The 19128-nt window shown below is 41.4% G+C and overlaps 1 protein-coding gene across 1 annotated transcript in view; it reads right to left on the bottom strand.

Moving 5' to 3' along the window:
* The window catches only part of SCFD2 (sec1 family domain containing 2), a 195569-nt gene that overhangs the window by 5563 nt on the left and 170878 nt on the right, over nt 1-19128 (bottom strand). Inside the window, exons 6-8 of the mRNA XM_042053407.1 lie at nt 9275-9420; nt 5005-5139; nt 113-232 (exon numbers count right to left, since the gene is read on the bottom strand). Coding sequence (XP_041909341.1) covers nt 113-232; nt 5005-5139; nt 9275-9420 — 401 coding nt within the window. The remainder of the gene's footprint in view (nt 1-112; nt 233-5004; nt 5140-9274; nt 9421-19128) is intronic.

Raw genomic sequence — 19128 nt, 5'->3', positions numbered from 1 at the left:
CATCTGGCTGTGGCTTTCTGTAGGTTTGGTACCAGTGCTATAGGGAACACTATTTGATGAATTTTCTTAGTTTTTGTTTGGATAGGAACTGTAAGTTTAGAGCTGTTTTTACCTGGGTACCAGGTTTGCGTGTTGCTACCAAATCCTTCACCATTTTGACCTCAGAGACTGACACTCCACCAACCATAAAGATGATCAGAAGAGGATGATCACCAGGGTGAGGGCGATTCACCTGTAAAACGAAGGAAAGCATTATTTGTACTTGCTTCACCCAGGTCCAAGCCTATGGATTATCAGCGATCAGCTCCCTGAGTGGCTAGAGGAAGAGCAAAGAGGAAGCTCAGAAAGAAATATTCATGGAATGCTGTAGCAGCTGAGAGGGAAATCAATGGGGGTGATGCCCAGTTAGAACTAATTAACTGTTTCCAGGGAAATAAAGTCTCCATGGATTCCATTGAAACCTATGGGAGTTTCTCCTGAAGTCTCAGGGTTTCTCCCTCCATTCCTTCTTCCTTACTTTCCTCCCTTTCCCAGAGTGGGAGGAGAGTACTTGGGTGGATGTTTACTTTGGATACACATGCACAGGAGACTTTAAGGAATGAGGGGTAAATTACTACCCAGTAGAAGCAAGGAGTCCAGCCTAAACATGCTAGAATCCCTGCCTGAGGTCAACATGGAAAAGAATTTTATGCAATGTGTTTTCACCGGTGCAGTGAATAATCTTTTACAATTCATCCAGTAAAAATAAATCAGATCCATTATAGTCTAAACTCAGTTTCTAGCTTGTTTCAATTCAGAGTTTTCAATGCTTCTATGAGAGCCTTGTAACTAATATAGAGAAACTTTAGCTCCAAGAAAATACTTGTTTCATTTTTCTCCAGTTATCTTTAAAATGGCACAAACATCCCACTTCAGTTAAGACTTTATAAAACTGCATTATAATTTTAAATGTGAAGGTGATGCTTTACCTCAGTTTCCTCTTAGCCACTTCTAGAAGTTTGATGAAACTTTGCTGTTTCCTAGCAAACTGTTTCCTTCTTGAGAAAACACACTCCCCTGACACTACCTTGATCCAGTCTTTGGGAGGGATGTCAACAGAGCCCATGCCATTGCTCTTGTCACATCACCCTGGAGCATGAAACACTCCAAATGCTCGGCTCTGAAAAGTGACGAAATAGTTTAATTCCTTTTTAGACTCTCCACCTCCTTTCCTTGCATGAGCATAGGCTTTTAACAGCATTCACTTGACAGAATGAAAGTGATGTCAACCATGTTTGGGCAGAGCAGGGTTCTTTTGCTTTCCCCACCACAGCAGATTTCTTTGATCCTTGTGGCTCCAGCTCCTGGAGGAACAGCTCTTCTTCTTCTCCTTATTGTGGCTTTGCTATATTTAGTCTTTTGGCACTTTTTCATCCTGAAGGCTTTCTGCCTGGTAACCTTCAGCAAGGACTCTTCCTTTTGAAGCTAGCACAGGGAGATGGCATGTTCTCTCTCCAGGCTAGCTGGCTTTGATTACATGGGGCTCCCTGTTCAATGCTGCTCCCCAGGCAAGGAGCTCTTGAATTCCTGAGAGTCTGAAACTAGTACAAAAGCCTTAGAGAGATGTATTAGTGAGCTGAGTATTTGCATACTGGGTATTTATTCTCTAACTCACCCCCACTTTGCTGGCCATCTTCATCGAGCTGATGGCACAGATAGCATATACACCACAATTCCAGGGCACTGGAACAGGCTTGTCACGAAAGTGGTCACAGCACCGTGCCTGCCTGGATAATACTCTTGGGCACATGGTGTGATAATTGGGAATGGTGTTGTGCAGGGCCAGGAGCTGGACTTGATGATCCTTGTGGGATCCTTCCAGCTCAGAACATTCTGTGATTCTGTGATTCTGTGATTCTGTGATTCTATGATTCTTAATATCCCTCCTAGCAAAAACAAACTCATGATAAACATGCATGCAGAACATTGGGCACACTGAAAGGACACCCAGTATAGGAATCAGAAAACACAAGCTTTCAGGGTAATGCTAAAGAGAAAATGTCCTAACAAATAATTTCCTTCAGTCAAAATAAACCTAGATCCAAACACATGGTGCCTATATAAAACTTAATATTTTTCAGAAGACTAAAGTTCAAACCACAAATTCCAGAAATGCATATTAAAAATACTATTAGTCATGCAAACTCTAAATTAAATTAAAACAGAAATGAACAGGGCCTTGGAATCTGTAATTTTGTTATGCTATGTGTAAGTATTTTGAAGGAGGACAATACTTTGGGTACAAAATACTTGGCTGTGTTAAGAATGCAAGTTTCTGCCAATTTTTTTTGTTTGTTTGTTTGATAATACAACCACCCAAGACTCTCTCTTTGGAAGGAACTGGCTGTGTGTAGCTAAACACAACTCATTTCAGTGATAGAGAAGAACTGAAATAGATTGCAACAAAGGCAATGTGTATCTTCTGGGATCCTTCTACAGTTTGGTTAATTTGGGACATTTCCACAGCCTCTGAATTTACTGTGAAACCTGAATTTTGCAAAAATCCCTGAGTGAAATTCACCTTCAACTCAAAATGCCAAACATTAAAAAAAATTCGGAGAGCTGCCTCAGGCAATTAGAAAGATTAACCAAAAACCCCTCAAAACCATTACGTTGAAGTGAAAGAGCCCAGAGGAAGTGGGGATGGTGCCCTGAGCCAGCAGAGTGTCCCAGCAGGACATCAGTGCCTTCCCTCCAGCTCTGAGCTCACCGTACAGGGTATGCTGAGATGCTGATGGTCAGAGAGCTCTTTGCCAGTGCACGTGTCTGCGTGGAGGAGAGAGAGGGGAGGAGGTGGGAAAACAGGGTGGCAGTGGTCAATAAAACTCTAAAACTGAAACAGGAAGGCATGAGAGGACAGGTATATTCTCATGGCTCATGGCAGCTCAAAAACCACAGTTTTTTTCTCTGAGGAAAGTCAGCAAAAACAACTGTTATTGTTCTGTAACTCACCCAATAAGGACAGCAGCACTGATGATTCTGGTATTTGTGACCAACCAAAAACCAATTAATTTAGCTGAATAACTGGAAAAAGGAAAACACGCCAATCACCAGAAACTAGGCTGCTGTGCAGGGCACTTGTTATCAATGACAGCAAGCTCAGATCATAAAGAACCATGTGTTTTATGTTTTAAAGCAGCCAAAAGAGGAGTCCTTGAGGCAGGGGGGCTTTTTCCCTTCACCATCCCTTAGCTTCAAAACAAACACACCTGCCAGACAAACAACTTCTGGATGTGAGCTATCTTTAAAAGTCTGTCCTGAGTTAACACACCTGAGGCAATCACCAAAGTATTATTATGTGAATTGGCATTTATATTCAGGCACTGAGAAAGAAACAAAAATAAGGAAGCTCACAAAATAATTACTATGCTGATGGTGTGATAGTGTCAGAAATACAGGCTGGTCAGAAACCCATTCACACAACAATTGAGCACATGCCAGCAAGCCAGGCTACAAACCAAGGGAGCAAGCATGGACACATATTTGTGAGGTATGTGATGATGCCTACAAAATATTCATCCTACACAAAGTTCACTTGCTCATCTCTTAAATATTCTTTATAGTAGGATATTTGTTTTACCAGGAAAGATGCGCTTACAGATACATATTGCCAGAATATATTTATGTCTCTCTCTTGCACTGGATTTTAGGCTTACTTGATTTTGTGCTCAATTCTAGCTTTCTTTGAAATAACAGAAAAATAACTTTGTTATTCTGTTAGTGAGTTCTAGAATAGTACCAACACAACAGTCAAAACTATTTTTGTCACCTGACTTTAAATGCAGGTCTAGCAGGAATTTGCACAAAAGAGAAAAAAAAAAAAAGTCTTTTCTATTACCGTAGAATCACAGAATCAAGTTGGAAGGAGTCTTTGTAGCTCATCTAGTTCACCTCCCTGCCCAAAGCAGGGCCAACTTCAAAATTGTATCAGGTTGCTCAGGGCTCTGTTTGGCCAACCTTTGAATATCTCAGAGACGGAGAATTCTCTGGACTTAACCACTCTTACAGTTGGTATTTTTTCCCTTATATTAAACTGAAACTTCCCTTGCTGCAATTTGTGTCCACTGCCTCGCACAGTTTGCTGATGTCTCTTCTATGCTGAGGGGTGATAGTGGTAAAACTGAAAGAAAAACACTGGGCACAGTACTGAAATGTACCGTACTCATAACCATAGTATTGATGTGGTTTGATGTAAATCTGGGGCTGTTTTCAACAGAGAATTCAGGATATGCAGTAAGACAAGGCTGAATGTACAACATGCTGGCTACTCCACACTTCAACTCTGTAAATATTTAGTGGACACTTAGCATGGGCTAATTTGTAAAGCAGAGTAAATTCTTGTAGAATGACTGTCTTAAAACATGCTAAGAGAATCCACAAAGAAATTTCTAACTAATGGGCTTCCTTCCTCCCCAGTACAAGTTGAACAATATCTAATTATAGAAAAGGTATTGAATATAGAGCTCCTCCTTCATGCTGTGTGAGACCAGATTGTTCATACTTACTTCTCTCCTATCTGAAGGCTGCTGAGTGTCTTTAAAGTCCTTTGATGAGGTGCCATGTGGAATGCCTTTTGGAAATCCAGGTAGATAATATGAACTGACACTCACATCAATTTATTTGTTGGGTATCTCTGAAGAGCTCTAAAAGCTATGTGAGTTAGCACTTCCTTTAGCAAAGCCACATTGTCTCTTCCCAGATATATCATCCTTATTTTGGTGTCCACCATCACCCTTACTTAGATGTTCAGTCTGCTCCATTCCTCTTGTTTCGTTCAGCAGGTGCTACATGTCTGCACTGTACCTACAGTGTAGTACCTCAAGCTATTCCCAGTCCCCCTTCAAGGATTTAACTCTCCTAACCTCCCCTCAAGTTCTGCTGAACAGCATAATAAAATCAGCTACTGCTGCATGATGCTCTGACCTCAGGAAAATCTTACAGATGAGCTTGGGAAGGCTGGTTTACCTTCATGAACATACTGAATCCAGTTTTAAGGAGATCAGTGAGGCCTGATGACATATGCTCAATATCAACAGGATCGGGCCGATCAGGATTACAGATCTCTTCCACTACCTGTTTCAGCAGAGGTTTGTAAGAAGCCTGCACAAAGAGAACAACACATTGTGAGTAAACCTGTTTAGACTCAGTGCAACCACAATTCTAAGCATTTTATTTCTATTAAAGCTTACAGAAACAACTATCCCAGAAATGAAAGCATTCAGAGAGTTTGTGACCTTGACTGCAGATGGCATGCACCAGCACAACATCAAACTGAAAAGACTGGAAGAGAGCCACACATTTACTCTGCCCCATGTGTATTGTATCAGTTATGAGAGACAAGGAAGAAAGACGGGGCTTTTACTTTCTATGGAATCTTTTTGGAGGTAATACAGAAATGGATAACCATACGTATGAGACTCTGTCGCCCATTGTGCACCCAGATCTCATTCCCTTTTTAAGGATTTTACAAACATCTGAACAGGAATTTTTTTTTTTTTTTTGGACCACTCCTGCCTTCCTCCAAGTGTCACGTCCTCACTAAGGTCTGGATATCAGCAGGGCAGGGAAGAGGCCAACCTGCCTGTTTGTCCCTCATGGGAGAGCAGAGCTAAGGAGTCCCTGTTAGTCCTTTAGCTTCCATGGCCTTGGCACACCACAACGCTTCCACCTGTGGAAGATTTCTGAAAAACAGGCCAAACAACCCCACCGTTGTGGGGTTGAATATCATGAATGTCATGAATGTCAGAGCTTCAGAGAAGTTAGGGGCTAGGAGAAGTGGAAAATGTAAAGGTACAAATGGTCAGCATGCTGGAAGGTCTATTCCCAAAGGATAAACCTTGTATCCTCTTCAGGATCCACAAACCCAGGCTGAATACGAAGTAGTAGCCTAATAATTTCCACATTCTGATACCAAGGTTTAAACCACTCTCACATCCTGAGAAAATTTTTAAGATAAAACTTTTAGGGACCAATGGAAAGATCTTTAATGAAAATTCAAGCTTACTTGGTTTACAGATGGAGCTTTGTTTTACTGCTTTAAACTTTGCCCAAACTGCAACAGAACCACGATCATTTCAATAAGTGCAACCATCTTAGAAAATGAGCAACTTTAAAATTAGCACATTTATTTGGCTTTGGGACTACCCCAAGCATATATCACCCCTTAGGGGCGATTTCCTAGGGGAATCAAGCATAATGACATTAGTTTTGTAAAGATGATATCTACAAGAGACATCTTGCAAGGTAATAGTAAAAATGGATGGAAAATAAAACACAAGCCACTTGGCTTGAAACTAAAATTTTCTGGAGTCATTAAAGAAATGTTTTTAATCCAACACTTTAGAGTGAGAAACAAAGCTTACAGTTTTTTAATACAATCCTGTCAACAAAGATTTATACAACTCATCTAGTTCTTCTCACAACATGTGCATAACTTTTAGTTGAGCCAACAAAGCAAATTACAGCAGACATGAGCTGCAGGATCTTTTAGAACATGTCAAGATTTCTGTCAAATCTAGGCACGCAATAAACAACTGTTTGAAAATACACATGCAGGCATGAAGCCCTATTTATAAAACTCTGTTTAATATCTTCATAGATGAGGAACAGAAAAACATTAGGAATGAAATATTTTTGGAGCAGAGATCAAATCAGAGTTTAACAGTGAGGCTTACTCCACAAAATTAAAGGAAAAGTATCATCTGACTTCAGACAAAACTATGTATTCAAAAGACGTCAAAAAAGTGCTATGATTTTGCATGTCTGAATTTTCATCACCAAAACTCAGTGCCCTTGAAAACAACCCAGTCAGACTATGCAGATACTAAAATACAGACAGTTTGATCACCTACCTTTTGTAACTAAAATGGTCTCAAATATTTCTAAAAATCTTATATGACTTGAAATTAATCTACCAAGTTTTTAGGGATTTTTTTTTTTGTACAACCCCCAACAGCTGCATTGGTTTCTATCTCACATAATGAAACTTCTATCAACTTTAAATTTTGGCAGGCACAAATTGTGTTCAATAGCCGTTGAAAACCTCAACAGCTATGGGACACACCCTGACAAGATTATAAAGGGGAGAAGAGAGAGAAAAAGGGAGAGAAAGAGAGAGAATGAGAAAAGGAAAGTGAGGGATGGAAGAAGGAATGGAGGAAGGGAAGGAGGAAGGGAGAAATATATCTAGATCAAAATGAAAGTAGTTTCAATAACAGGCAAAATTCTGTTCTTGCATGGTCACTACATGAACTAGTTTGATAACCTGATGAAAACATATATCATTTTATGTAAAACATACAAACTACAATGCTACAAAAAGTCCTAAGAGGCTATCCAATTCCCAGTTACTTATCCATAGAAACCTTTTTATGAGTCTTAAGAAGAAATGGAGGCTTCCCAGCTTTTAACAGATAAAGTAAAAAAGTACCTACGGGCTAAACCCATTCCCATAGCACTAAGCAGGTCTGGGGATGGGTATGTATTACAGCTGGTGGTGGGGTCCGAGGCTGTGACTCAGGAAGAGATGACCGGTCCAGGGAGATGGTCCTGAAAGGAATCGCCTTCCCGGGGTCCCGTGTCTTCATCTCAGCTGCTGGCAGAAGAGCCCTTGCAGAAGCTGTCAGCTCTTTAGTGATATCAGCTCGTGATTCCAGCTCAGCTCTGCAGGGCAGCCTCTAGGCCAAGCCAGACCAGAGAGAGAGACGAGAAGGCCCGTGTGGCTGGTTCCGCACGAAGGGAGCTTTATTGTGGGTCCCCTCCGGCAAAAGGAAGCCAGGGACGAGCTCTCTCTCTACAGAGGTGAATTGGTCTTCTTTTATAGGGATACAGGGGATCAGCAAGGGGACCAATGGATTACAGAGGGTCTGGGACGGACCAATGGGTTACAGAACAATCTGCATAGGGTATCCCAAAGGATTGTGGGTCTACCTTTCCTCGCCATGACTCAAAAGTGGTTGCCTTTCCAGGGAGTCCTGCTGGGCGATTGCAAAATCTTTTATCTCAGCAGACATCCCTCCAGGGCAGTGGCTGGGCATATCCCACAGGTATGGTCACAGCACAGGCACCAGTTCTTCTGAGGAGCTAAACTGATTGCACACAACATCTGCCAGTCAAAAGAGAGGCCCATTTCTAGAGAGCTGTAAGTATCATGGACAATCACATACTGCTTGCTTATTTCTACTATTATAAATCTCCTGGACTTCCCTCAGCAGAAGGTTTGTCCTACTCAAGCAACTAGATCCATTGCACGGCTAGATTAAGGGGCTGCAAGGTGTTAATATATCCCTTGCTGTGTTCCAGCACTTATCCCTAAGCAAGCAAACTGAATTACATCCAAAGAACATAGTGATGTTAATTACACTTCCAGGAGACTTTTCTTATCATCTCACAGCCTCTGCACTGAACTGTATTAAATTCTTAACAATTTTCTCCATTTTGAACACCAGACTAGTCAAAACTGCTAGAAGACTTCAGGAACAGGTTTCCTTCACCTTAGATTTCCAGTGACATTTCGCAACGCTCATCACTTATGTTCTTACAAAACAATGCTTAATTTGAACTACATCCCTTTGCTGGTCTACAGCACTGTTAGGAATTTGGAAAGATTTTTTTCTGGCTCAAGGGTAGAATAATGTTTTATGATCTCTCTCTAAATCACTGCTTTCTGTTATAAACCTCTGTTTTTAACTGGAAAAGGTAAAATCCTTCAGGGGAGACAGAGAGACGGAAAACCACTGTCTATTAGTCCTGGTAACCTAAAGTCGTGTCACAGATCATGTATTCCTATTTTAGAAGCAGAAGCTGCATTTGTCATCTATTTACAAACAGGTTTGTCTCTCACACTTAGAGGAATGGGAGAGAAAATACAAGAAGAATATAGTTGCCATATGGATGCAGACATCCTGCTTCACTCTGCCTTGAGCGGTCTTAGTTGAGAGCCATCTTGACCTAGCCCTGCCTTTCACAGGCATTTATGTCATTCCACAGTGCTGCAGAGCAAAGCATGAATTTCTTCCTCAGATAATTCTTTGTTGACATTGACATGCATATGCCTGAGTTTTGACAAAAGACTTGAGGAAGTTCTTCATGATTAGGTCAATTATAAAATCTTTACTTATGTATCTTCTATATGGGCAGAATGTGGATAGGATTAGCACATCAACAAAACTAGTGCTGTAATTTTGACAGCATGCTAGAGAAATAACAAAGACATGGAAAAAAATGCTATACTTGCCTGGTGGGTGTTGCTGCCTGGGTTATGTATGGAATTAAACTGTTTCATGTGCATTCGGACTCTGGCAATATCCCTGAGGGACCGAAAGATACCGTCCACTGCCTCTGTGGCTTTCTGAGATGTCAAGTTCAGTGACGAGTCACAGCCTAAAGAAATAAAGAAACACACAGCTGAGTGAGTGAAAAATTTTCATGTGTTTTGATAATAAACAGTAGGAAAAGGATAACTGGAGGAAATTTTAAATTCTTTTCACTGTGTTATATTCTAGAAACTCAGCGGCTTTTTAGACAGCATGTCCTCAGCACGGCACAAGTCTCTGCAGCTAAGCAAGAAGGCAAAAATTCTGGACATCAGGCAAAGTGAAGAGCGTCTCTCTTTGTAACCTCAGTCACACTGCATTTTCATCGGCACAGAGAATGTTTTGCTCTCCACAGCAAGCAGAGGGTCCTGTGCTAGCACACTCCAAAGAAGAGCCCCCTGTTATGTGGAAAGGAGCCAGCTGGCTTGCCGGTCTCTTTGGGTAAACAGCCATGAAGAAGGGAACTGCTCCTCCCTGGCTGGCAGCCTGCTAACTCCAAATACATTTCTTACCTTTGCAACAAGAAAAATGGAAGAGTCTGTGCTAAATATAGCAGAAATGTCAGCCATGCATTGGAAAGAGCTGCATTATCATAAAAAAAGTTCTTATCTCTCAAAGTGGCAGAGTTATTACTTCTAGCGTATTTTTCCAAAGCCCTTCTGCTAAAGTATAACGCTTATCTTCCACTGAGGCCAAACTCCAATTATAGGACCACCTAAAAGGACCCTCTGGGTGGCAAGACAGTGCATTGGAAAAGGGAAATCCTTAGTCTTGGCTCCATCCCCCTCACCACAGGACCTACATTGCACAGAAGCACTGAAAAAAATGCCTTCTAAGCTCAGCTGCTGATGAGAATTAGCCAAGTGAGAGGTAAGTGGGTCACCCGGTATTTTTATTGCCTTGTCAACACAGCTCTAATCCTTTTGACATCTCTGCCTGCCTCTCTTCTTGAGTGACTTTTCATCCCTGTGGCAGAAGATCCATCACAAAACAACCCTTCTTGCCACACGCTCACACCAACACAGTCACTCCTGCTTATTGCTATTGTCCTCTCCAGGGATGCTGCTGTAGTGGTTTCTGTGTCCATCCTCCAGTTCTGCTATCAATCCTGCACCAGCAAACCTCTATGTCTATGCAGAATTCCGCTGAGAGAACAGGGGCTCCCTGCAGGTCCAGCTTGCATTGTGCTGCAACCACGGAGCCTGCACTGCAAACAGGCATCCAAACTGTCAAGAAGACACCTGGAATTTTGGGTGGGAGATCCCCGAACAAACTTTCCTCTGCAACTGACAAAGGACAGAATCCTTATGTACTAAAAAAAACAATCAAAAAGGTGGTACTTTCAAAATGTACAGGGAATATTTGACAGCTAATCTGAATTACTTTCATACCATTGCGTTCTGCACAGAAAAAAAAAAAAAAATATAAATGCATACACACACATACATTTATAGAGTTCTGAAACTATTCCTACAAGATGCTGATTAGACACAGCTTTCATTTGTCTGAATGTTCTTTGTTGAGAGGCTCCAAGTTGGATCCCCAGCTGGTGCAGCAGAACAGATAAAATGACTGCTGCAGGGCTACATCAAGCCAAGCTTCTGAGGATTTATGCCATTATACCCCACAGAGCAACGAAGCGAGCACGAACTGGACCTCAGTGGCAGTTATAACTCTAAGGCAGACACTCATGTATTTTTGGACAGGCTCTTGAAATTGCATTTTTTTTTAATGAGTGCAAAATAACTTAAAGGACTATTTTTGTTGTAATGCTGCATGATTTGATACACTGATTGACCAAAATTTGTTTCAAACCAGCTTGTTACTTCCCATTTCTGGAACTACAGGACAGTTTCCAGCAAACACGGTCTGGCTTTGTAGCTGGAAGCCCCTGAAATGCTCCTCACCTTGCCTGGCCCAGCATATCCCACTTCGCTTGCTGGTACTGGGTCAATCTTCTCTTGAGCAATTTCTTGGTGAAGCATAGCAGCACCTCTGTAACATCACCTGTCACTTGAACCTCATTGCCAGGGAAATGCTGTCTGCAGCTTGGGCTTTCCTTTACAGCTTGTGCTGACACACTCATGGGCTGGAGGAGGTCATGAAATCACTCACCCTCACCACCTGTTTCACAGGCCACATTGTTTCATTAACCAAGAGGAGAGGTGTGGGAGCCTTGGTACGCTGGGCTGCACTCAACTGCGCCTTCTGGCAAAACAGAGGAGCACTAGAGCAGGGAGGGGCCCAATGTCTGTCTGGTCTCCACATCAGAGTGCTGTGCTAGACCCAGTTTGGGACCCCGAGATGGCACTGGCAGCTGAAGGTACAGTCTGGCTGTTTATGGCTGGCCCGATAGAGGGAAAAGAGGTGTACTTTCAAAGTTCCTCTAAAATGTGACTTCCTTGGGACTTTCCATCAAGAAATAGCATGTCTGAGGAAATCAGGGATCTCTATTTCCAGCCTGATATCCAGTACTTCTTTTTTAAGCATAAATGAAAAAATAAGTTTTCTTTACAATCCCTTATTGTTGAACTTAAAATCTCTGAAGGCTGCTGTCTACCTGTTGCACTGCAGTAGGTTTCTAGAGGGCAGCCAGGTTTCTTTCCAGCCTGGAGAACAACAGAAGCTTGTTCTTTACAAATGGCAGGCAGCTACAAATCACCTCCCGTTCACACCTTCCCCCGGATGGGGCTCTGAAGCATATGGAGAGCAGAGCACAATCCCTCTTCTCTGCTTGCTTCATGCTACCAAGAAACCTGCTCCTTTTACAACAGTGAAGAGGTGGAATACATTAGCTGCTGCACAGCTCATGTACTAATTAAAACAACACTTCCTGTTACTGTTTTTTCTTGGGGAGTTAAATGCCATTCGGAGAGCACACTGAATGAATTCCTTTGAATCTCAAGCCCTATTATATATGGAAAATGCATTTAAACAAAATTTGTGGATTTCCTGTCAGACTTGAAGAAGCCCAGTTGTGGAGAAAAAGAAAATCACCACTAACCTGCAGAGGACTAAAGATTTTAAAGAGCACAACCTAGTTCTGTGGTAAGTGGTGCCCAGTCTCACTGATACTGCTTCTGTTCTTCTCCTATCCGCTTGTGCCAAATTTGAGGAAAATGAGTCTGTTGGGAGCTGCATTCAGTGCCTACCAAGATGAGACTACTGGCCCTTATTTTTGACCTACTTTTGAACTTTTTCATGAGAGAAAGTACATCTCCTCTTAAGCAACACATCTGCATAACCATTACTACCACAAATAATCTGTTTTCAAGAAGTTTGAAAAAAGGAGAATGAATGGAGATGCTCTTTTCTACAGTACTGACTGACCCAGGAACCAAACAGGACCAGTTTCTACTGATTTCTGAAACTGGAAGAAAAATGCTTTAAGAAAAAGACATGGGCATTGTGAGCCCATGAGATCTATAATTACAGAACAGCATGTGACTGATTATCCTCCTCCTACCCCCAAAAATGTTCCAAATGAGAATTTCAGACCTGAGTTTCAGGAAACCTTTCACTGTGGTTAGTCTCTTTTGGTACACATAAAGGCATTAAAAACAAACATTTTCTTTCTCTAAAGCAGTAGGATAATTATCAACATTTTGTGAAGGACTTTGAAAATCCTGAGATATTACTAGGCCTATAATTCTTACAAAGTTAAAAGTTTAGGAAAGCTGAAAGTTTACCACTCCACTCTGTTTTATTGGTATTAACTTCAGCTCTCTCCACCTTAGGCTCTCTCTATAACCCATTTACAGAAATAAACCAATGTAAACCCTGGAAGAGAGCCAGCAGAGTAACCAAGCCATTGTAAAGGCACACATTGAATCATGAGCTAAACCAGAAAACTTACACTTTGAGGGAGAGAAAATCCACCATCAGGATTTCATTATGCAGGATTTAATTTTTTTCTAGATACGCAGAGTTAATATGCTTGTCAGCAAAAGACCGAAGAACAAGAGAGATAAAGGGTTCCTTGAAGGTCAGAACTCAAAATATAGCACTGTGGTATTAAATTAATGAAAATCTTCTATTTTTATACTTTAGGTGATAGCATAGCAGTGGGGGCCCTTCTTTTCCTAGCAGATATATCTAAGAACATACATATGCATACCCAGAGCCACATGTTTTACAATAGTTTTGATATGTTTGTGCATTAGGATTTTTTATGCAAAAGTAGGTATGAATGTGTACAGTGACACAGATCATTGCTGTTTTTTGCAGGGTAAAAACAAAAGTGTAAAACCCAAAACTAGAATGTAATTTGTATGATTCTCCTGTCACTTTTCTTCCCTGTGGATTCTGCCATGCATTTGAATCTTTATTCTTCAATCTGAATTGCACTGAATTGTCTGATGCTCTCTGATGCATCTAAAAAGGGAAGCTGCGAAGTGAGTGTGTGACACTGTGGGACAAGGAAGGACAGGCCAGAACACAAGACATCTGCCATTTCCCTATATTTACATCAGCAGAAGGTGAAAAATCATAATTGATTCCATTTTAGTTTGGGGAATTTCAGAAGAAAGGTATGTTCTATAGCCCTTGAGAAGAGAGTGTCCAGAGAGGACAGACACAGAGGTGCCTGTGACAGCTTCCCTGCAGCACGTCCAACCCTGGGGCTTGGAGAGGGTCCTGCTCTGTGCTTGCTCTGTCCTCTGCATCCCCAGCCAGAGCACGTGCAGTGCTGGATGGGCAGCCATGTCTGTGCTGCTGGCAGCTCACATTGTAAAAAAAATAACATGACCATTTTGCTGGAGCCCTGGCAAAGCAAGGGCTCCAGCAAAAGGCACAGACATGCACAGATCCCTATCCACAGCCTTGGGATGCTCTTTTCTCATCTCCTACCAGAAACCATAGCAGATTTCTAAGGTATCATCCCAATTCAATCCCTTTTCTCACCCTCCGTCTTCCCTCTGTCTTCTGGGATGGCTCCTTGCCCCACTCATGCCTCAGCCCTTTGTGGCTTTGGGAGGCTGAACTCAGCTTGGACCACACGGCTGCAAAACCCTCCAACCTCACAAAGGGCAAGTTACTTCTGCACCAGAAGTGAAGAGGCCCAAACTCCTCCAAGGTGTCCAAAAAATTAGCATCACTGCCAGACTGGGAATTTGGATTTCCCAGTCCTGGACTTGATCAGCCCTTCTGCCAGTCCACGCAGCACTGAATGACAGAATCATAGAATGTTAAGGGGTTGAAATGGACCTTAAAGACCACCTACAACCCCCCTGCCATGGGCAAGGACACCTTTCACTAGACCAGGTTACACAAGACCTTATCCTACCTGTCCTTGAACATTGTTGGGGGTGGGGTATCCACAACCTCCATGGTCAACCTGTTCCAGTCTCTAACCACCCTCACAGTAAAAAATTTCTTCCTAATGTCTGACTTAAATTTCCCCTCTTTCAGTTTGTACCTGTTACTTTGTCCTATCACTACAGTTCCAGATGAAGAGTTCTTCTCTGGCTTCCTTGTAGGCCCTCCTCAGATACTGGAAGTTTGCTATGAGGTCTCCACACAACCTTCTCTTCTCCAGGCTGAAGAGCTCCATCCTTCTCAGCCTGTCTTCACAGGGGAGGTGCCCCTATCCTCTTATCAGCTTCATGGCCCTCCTATGGACTTGTTTCAACAGTTCCATATCCTTCTTATGTTGCGGATCCCAGAGCTGGATGCAGCACTCCAGGAGGGCTCCCACAAGGGCAGAGCAGAAGGGGAGAATCACCTCCTTCAACCTGCTGGCCATGCTCCTTTTGATGCAGCTCAGAATTTGGACTGCAAATGCTAGCAGGCAGAAAAGATAGCAGGAGGAAAGCACAGAGTAGCATCATACGGGAAAAACATTAGAAAAGGCAGGAAAAATGCACACAATATCAAAAATCAAAGCTCAGTGTTTCTATAAATTTAATTTATGATTGATTGGCCCATGGTGAATGAAAACAGCAATGTGTTTTGGGGCACCAGCCCCATGCAGTGCACATGATGGTATGGATCTGGTGTCTATGACAGGAAGAGAGTGCATCTGATCCACTTCCAAGGAAACCATGGAAGCCAGCATTGTGACTGACAAAGATGCAATGTATAGTTTTATTCTCATCACAACAAATATCTCCCATTTGAATGGCCAGGATGGTTTTTTTAAGAGTTAACTAAATTTAGAATCCCATATCTCCACTTCAGCTTTTAAATATGCATCCACACTTAAGCAGTGCTGAGCATCCAGGGATTCCACATGTATGTCTCCAAGGGCATTTCAGCACATTATCTGATCTTTATTACACAGGGACACATCTGCAAGTTCTGGAGTTCCCTGGGGAGCACTGTGCTTGGAAAGGTTGTTTTTGGCATCAAGTCTTTGAACCCTCTTCTGGAAACTGCTTTTTGGTGTACAAGTGACAGATGTCCCATGTGGGTAAGTACTTCGCTGGATCTCAAGCTGTAAAGCCGCACATGTAAAAAACTGGCTACTTACCTGTGTGATTAAATATGGATTTAAGAGCTACCTTTGGAGAGTATGGGGTTTTTTTTTTAATTTTGGCCTTAATATCTATCATTTGGATGTTTCTATTCCACAGGAATATTTTGTTGCCTTCTTCTTGCCATTATCCAACAGCACAACATGTAATATTAGCTTTTATGAAGCACTGCAAGCTTGGTACTGCTGGTTCTCATGTTACATGGAATTAAACCTGTCAATTCAGCGAACAATTACAGGGAAAAACTACAGAACTTACTACAATAAATTACACAAATTAATTGCAGGAGGAATGTAAGTCAGGCTCAGATGTGCTTTCTGAAGGAAATTAATGTAACAAATTCATTAGGGAACCTTTCAGTCACTCCCTCAAGTCGCCCATATCTTAATTAAAAAACCACAGATGCTAATAAAGCTATAGTAAATGCTCTGGAAGTCCAATAAGGCCTCCCAATAATGTTCTTGCAAGAACTCAGTAAAACTCCAGTTTTTACTAAACAATGTAGAGCTTTATGAACATACCACCCCAGGACCCATAGAATCAAAAGTCCTCACTCAGTCTTTTGCAAATTATTCTCAGATACCCTCCTTTTGTCTTCAGACTGGTGGCTGAACTGTGGCAAAGACTGAGTTTTACTCCCATCAAGGACTTTCTTTCTACTCATGTGGGGCATTAGCCAATACTTTCCAGTGATGCTATAAAGTTTCACCCTTGAATCTGCTGCCTCCCACCTTGTCCACAAGATACTCCAAGAGGTATCACATATGTGAATGACACTGAGGTGGAATATGGGGATAAAACAGGGTAAGGGCAGAACAATTGTTTTTTCATCCTGCAAGTGAGGATAATTGAAGTACAGCAACTTCCAGAGAAAAGCCAGAAATATTTATGGTAAACGGCTTAACTGCATAACATAGGAAAAAATTTTAACACATAATATTGAAAGCAACAGCCACAATTCTCCACACGGAAATCAGAAATTCCCCTTTAATGGCAACCTGCCACATTGCACGTCACACACGACCAAGGACAAAAGGACTAAGAACTGGAACACTGAAATCTTCTGCATTCACACTGCGACAACATTTGTCCCTCACTGGAGCTGTTTCATCCTGCCACCATCAGAGGTGCCATGCACAAAAAGAACAGGCTACATTCTCTCTGGTGTCCCAGCCTCTCCAGGGGATGCCTCCAGCAAGGGGCTGAGGCTGTAGGAGAGCTGCAAAGAAGCCATGCGTGAGTCCCTCAGCTGGTCCCACGTGCCAGGGGGGAACACAGGGCACAGATGCCCATATTCTGCAGACAGATGAGAAGTTATGCTGAAGCACAGCCCTCTCAATCCCTTCCATCACAATGAACAGACATCATGGCAAGGAGCTCATGTGGTTTAATCCATGCACAACATCTACTCTGTGTTACCAGCTCAACCATATTGCATGCTGTGCATAAAACAGACCCCCTGGAGACAAACCCCTGTCTCTGGTACTGTACTTGACCTACTGAATAAATGACCTAATATGAAGTTAGTGTGTTTCAGATCTTTCTCTAAAGAATACACAGAGAAAAACTGCCACTGTTGCTACAGATATTCAGCTAGCTGTAAAGCACAACATTGTATATGTGGGCTTGGGATGCATGAGTCAATTTTTGAAGCTATGAATCATGAACGATTTAATTTTAGTATAAAAGCAATGTGTATTATCTATTACTTACCAGAGATTGATATTAAAATGCTTTGCATTTAGGTGAAAAAGAAAATGATAATTTAGCCTACAGCATAGGTGCCTATGTTATTTGGAATAAGCATTATGTCTCTGGTAAGATTAGGAAAACCATATTTTGCAGAGGCATTTGCTCTTCATGAATCTCATGGAAATATTTAAGCAAAATCCATATTGCATTTGGAGTCAGAAAAAAACCCAGGAGAGATCTTCGCAAATTTCTCTCTCCAGCTTTGGTTTAAATGGTTGTTTGTATTTTTCATCACCTGCTGTAAGACTATTTCCTTTGAAATCGTTGCTGTAGTACAGTCTCAAAAGACAACTCTTGTTTTGGGAATTTGTCACATCTGATTGAGGATAACATCCTATAAAAAGTACCTTCACAGAAGACTTTTTTGCTTTATGGAAGTATAAATTATTTAAAAGTCCTCCTATGTTCATCTACGCTCATAACCCATTGAAACTGTGCTGCCCTTTGCAGAGATAATAAATACACAGCCCAGTCCAAACATTTTACAGTCTGTAGATGAACAAGAAAAGGCAAGCAAGTAAAAAGCCTGGGAAGAACAAGAATAAAGCAATAAAAAATGCAAGTTAGAAAGAAAGCACTGCATGAATTATCCCACCTTCTGTTAATTTTTAACTTGAAACTACTTTATACAAGAGACAAGACAGGCAGCATAAAGCATACTTTGGATGAAAAGCAAAATGAAAGAAGAGAGGCTGTGGAAAGGATCTGAAGAGAAGGAACCCTACTAAGGAAAGGTGGACCAATGCAGTGCTATTTTTTTCAAAAGAATGAACAACATAACCATGTGCCAAGTCACCCCTTCCTCTGAGTACATGAGTGTTGCAGCTGCCCACTACTAAGACACAGCAGATCCCTGACTATGACTAACACAAAATTATACAAATAATGCTCATTTTTATTCTTCTTCTTGTCTGTTAATCAGAAACCACACCATAATGCAGATGGCAAGTATCAGTCAATGAAGAAAATTATCAGCAGTAGAAGCCTCAAGAGCATGTAGGAGTATCCCAGAGTATTAAGTGGAACGAACTCATATTCATAAAACAGACAATAATTCATAATATGTGCAATAGATAAAAAAAGATGGTGGCAGAGGTCTCAGTTTAATGGAAAATGTAAATACACATTCAACATAGAAGGTGTGACAGGATGGAGTTAGGGCAGTAGTTAAATGCCTTGTTGAATTACTCTCTGGTTTAAATTCAGAATTAAATGTGCTATTTTAATTAACAAACAATTCAATGGCTTGTGGAGTTGATCTAAAATGTTTCTTAAGCACACAAGAAATAGCATTTTTTGTCTTTAAAACCAATTGAAAACATTGGGTGCATTAGTGAAAACACAGCTTTTAACAGAGGCTTGAAGAAACAAGTAACTGACAAAAAATGCCTGAGATCTGTAGTAATTTCCATTTAGTATAAATTGTTCATATTTTCAGGAAAAAGAAATAATGAAAAACACTAGTCATCTCGTAATCAAGTTTCAACACCTGCTTATTTATTGTGGCCAAAAAAATAAGGATAACTTGATTTATGTTCCAAGTATGTGGC

The sequence above is a fragment of the Corvus kubaryi genome, unplaced genomic scaffold (assembly GCF_017639235.1).
Source record: "Corvus kubaryi isolate FWS band 111438036 unplaced genomic scaffold, C.kubaryi_AGA036_p1.0 split1-131, whole genome shotgun sequence".
Taxonomy (NCBI): Eukaryota; Metazoa; Chordata; class Aves; order Passeriformes; family Corvidae; genus Corvus; species Corvus kubaryi.
The sequence above is the reverse complement of the archived record's forward strand: the minus strand, read 5'-3'. Positions and strand labels throughout refer to the sequence as shown.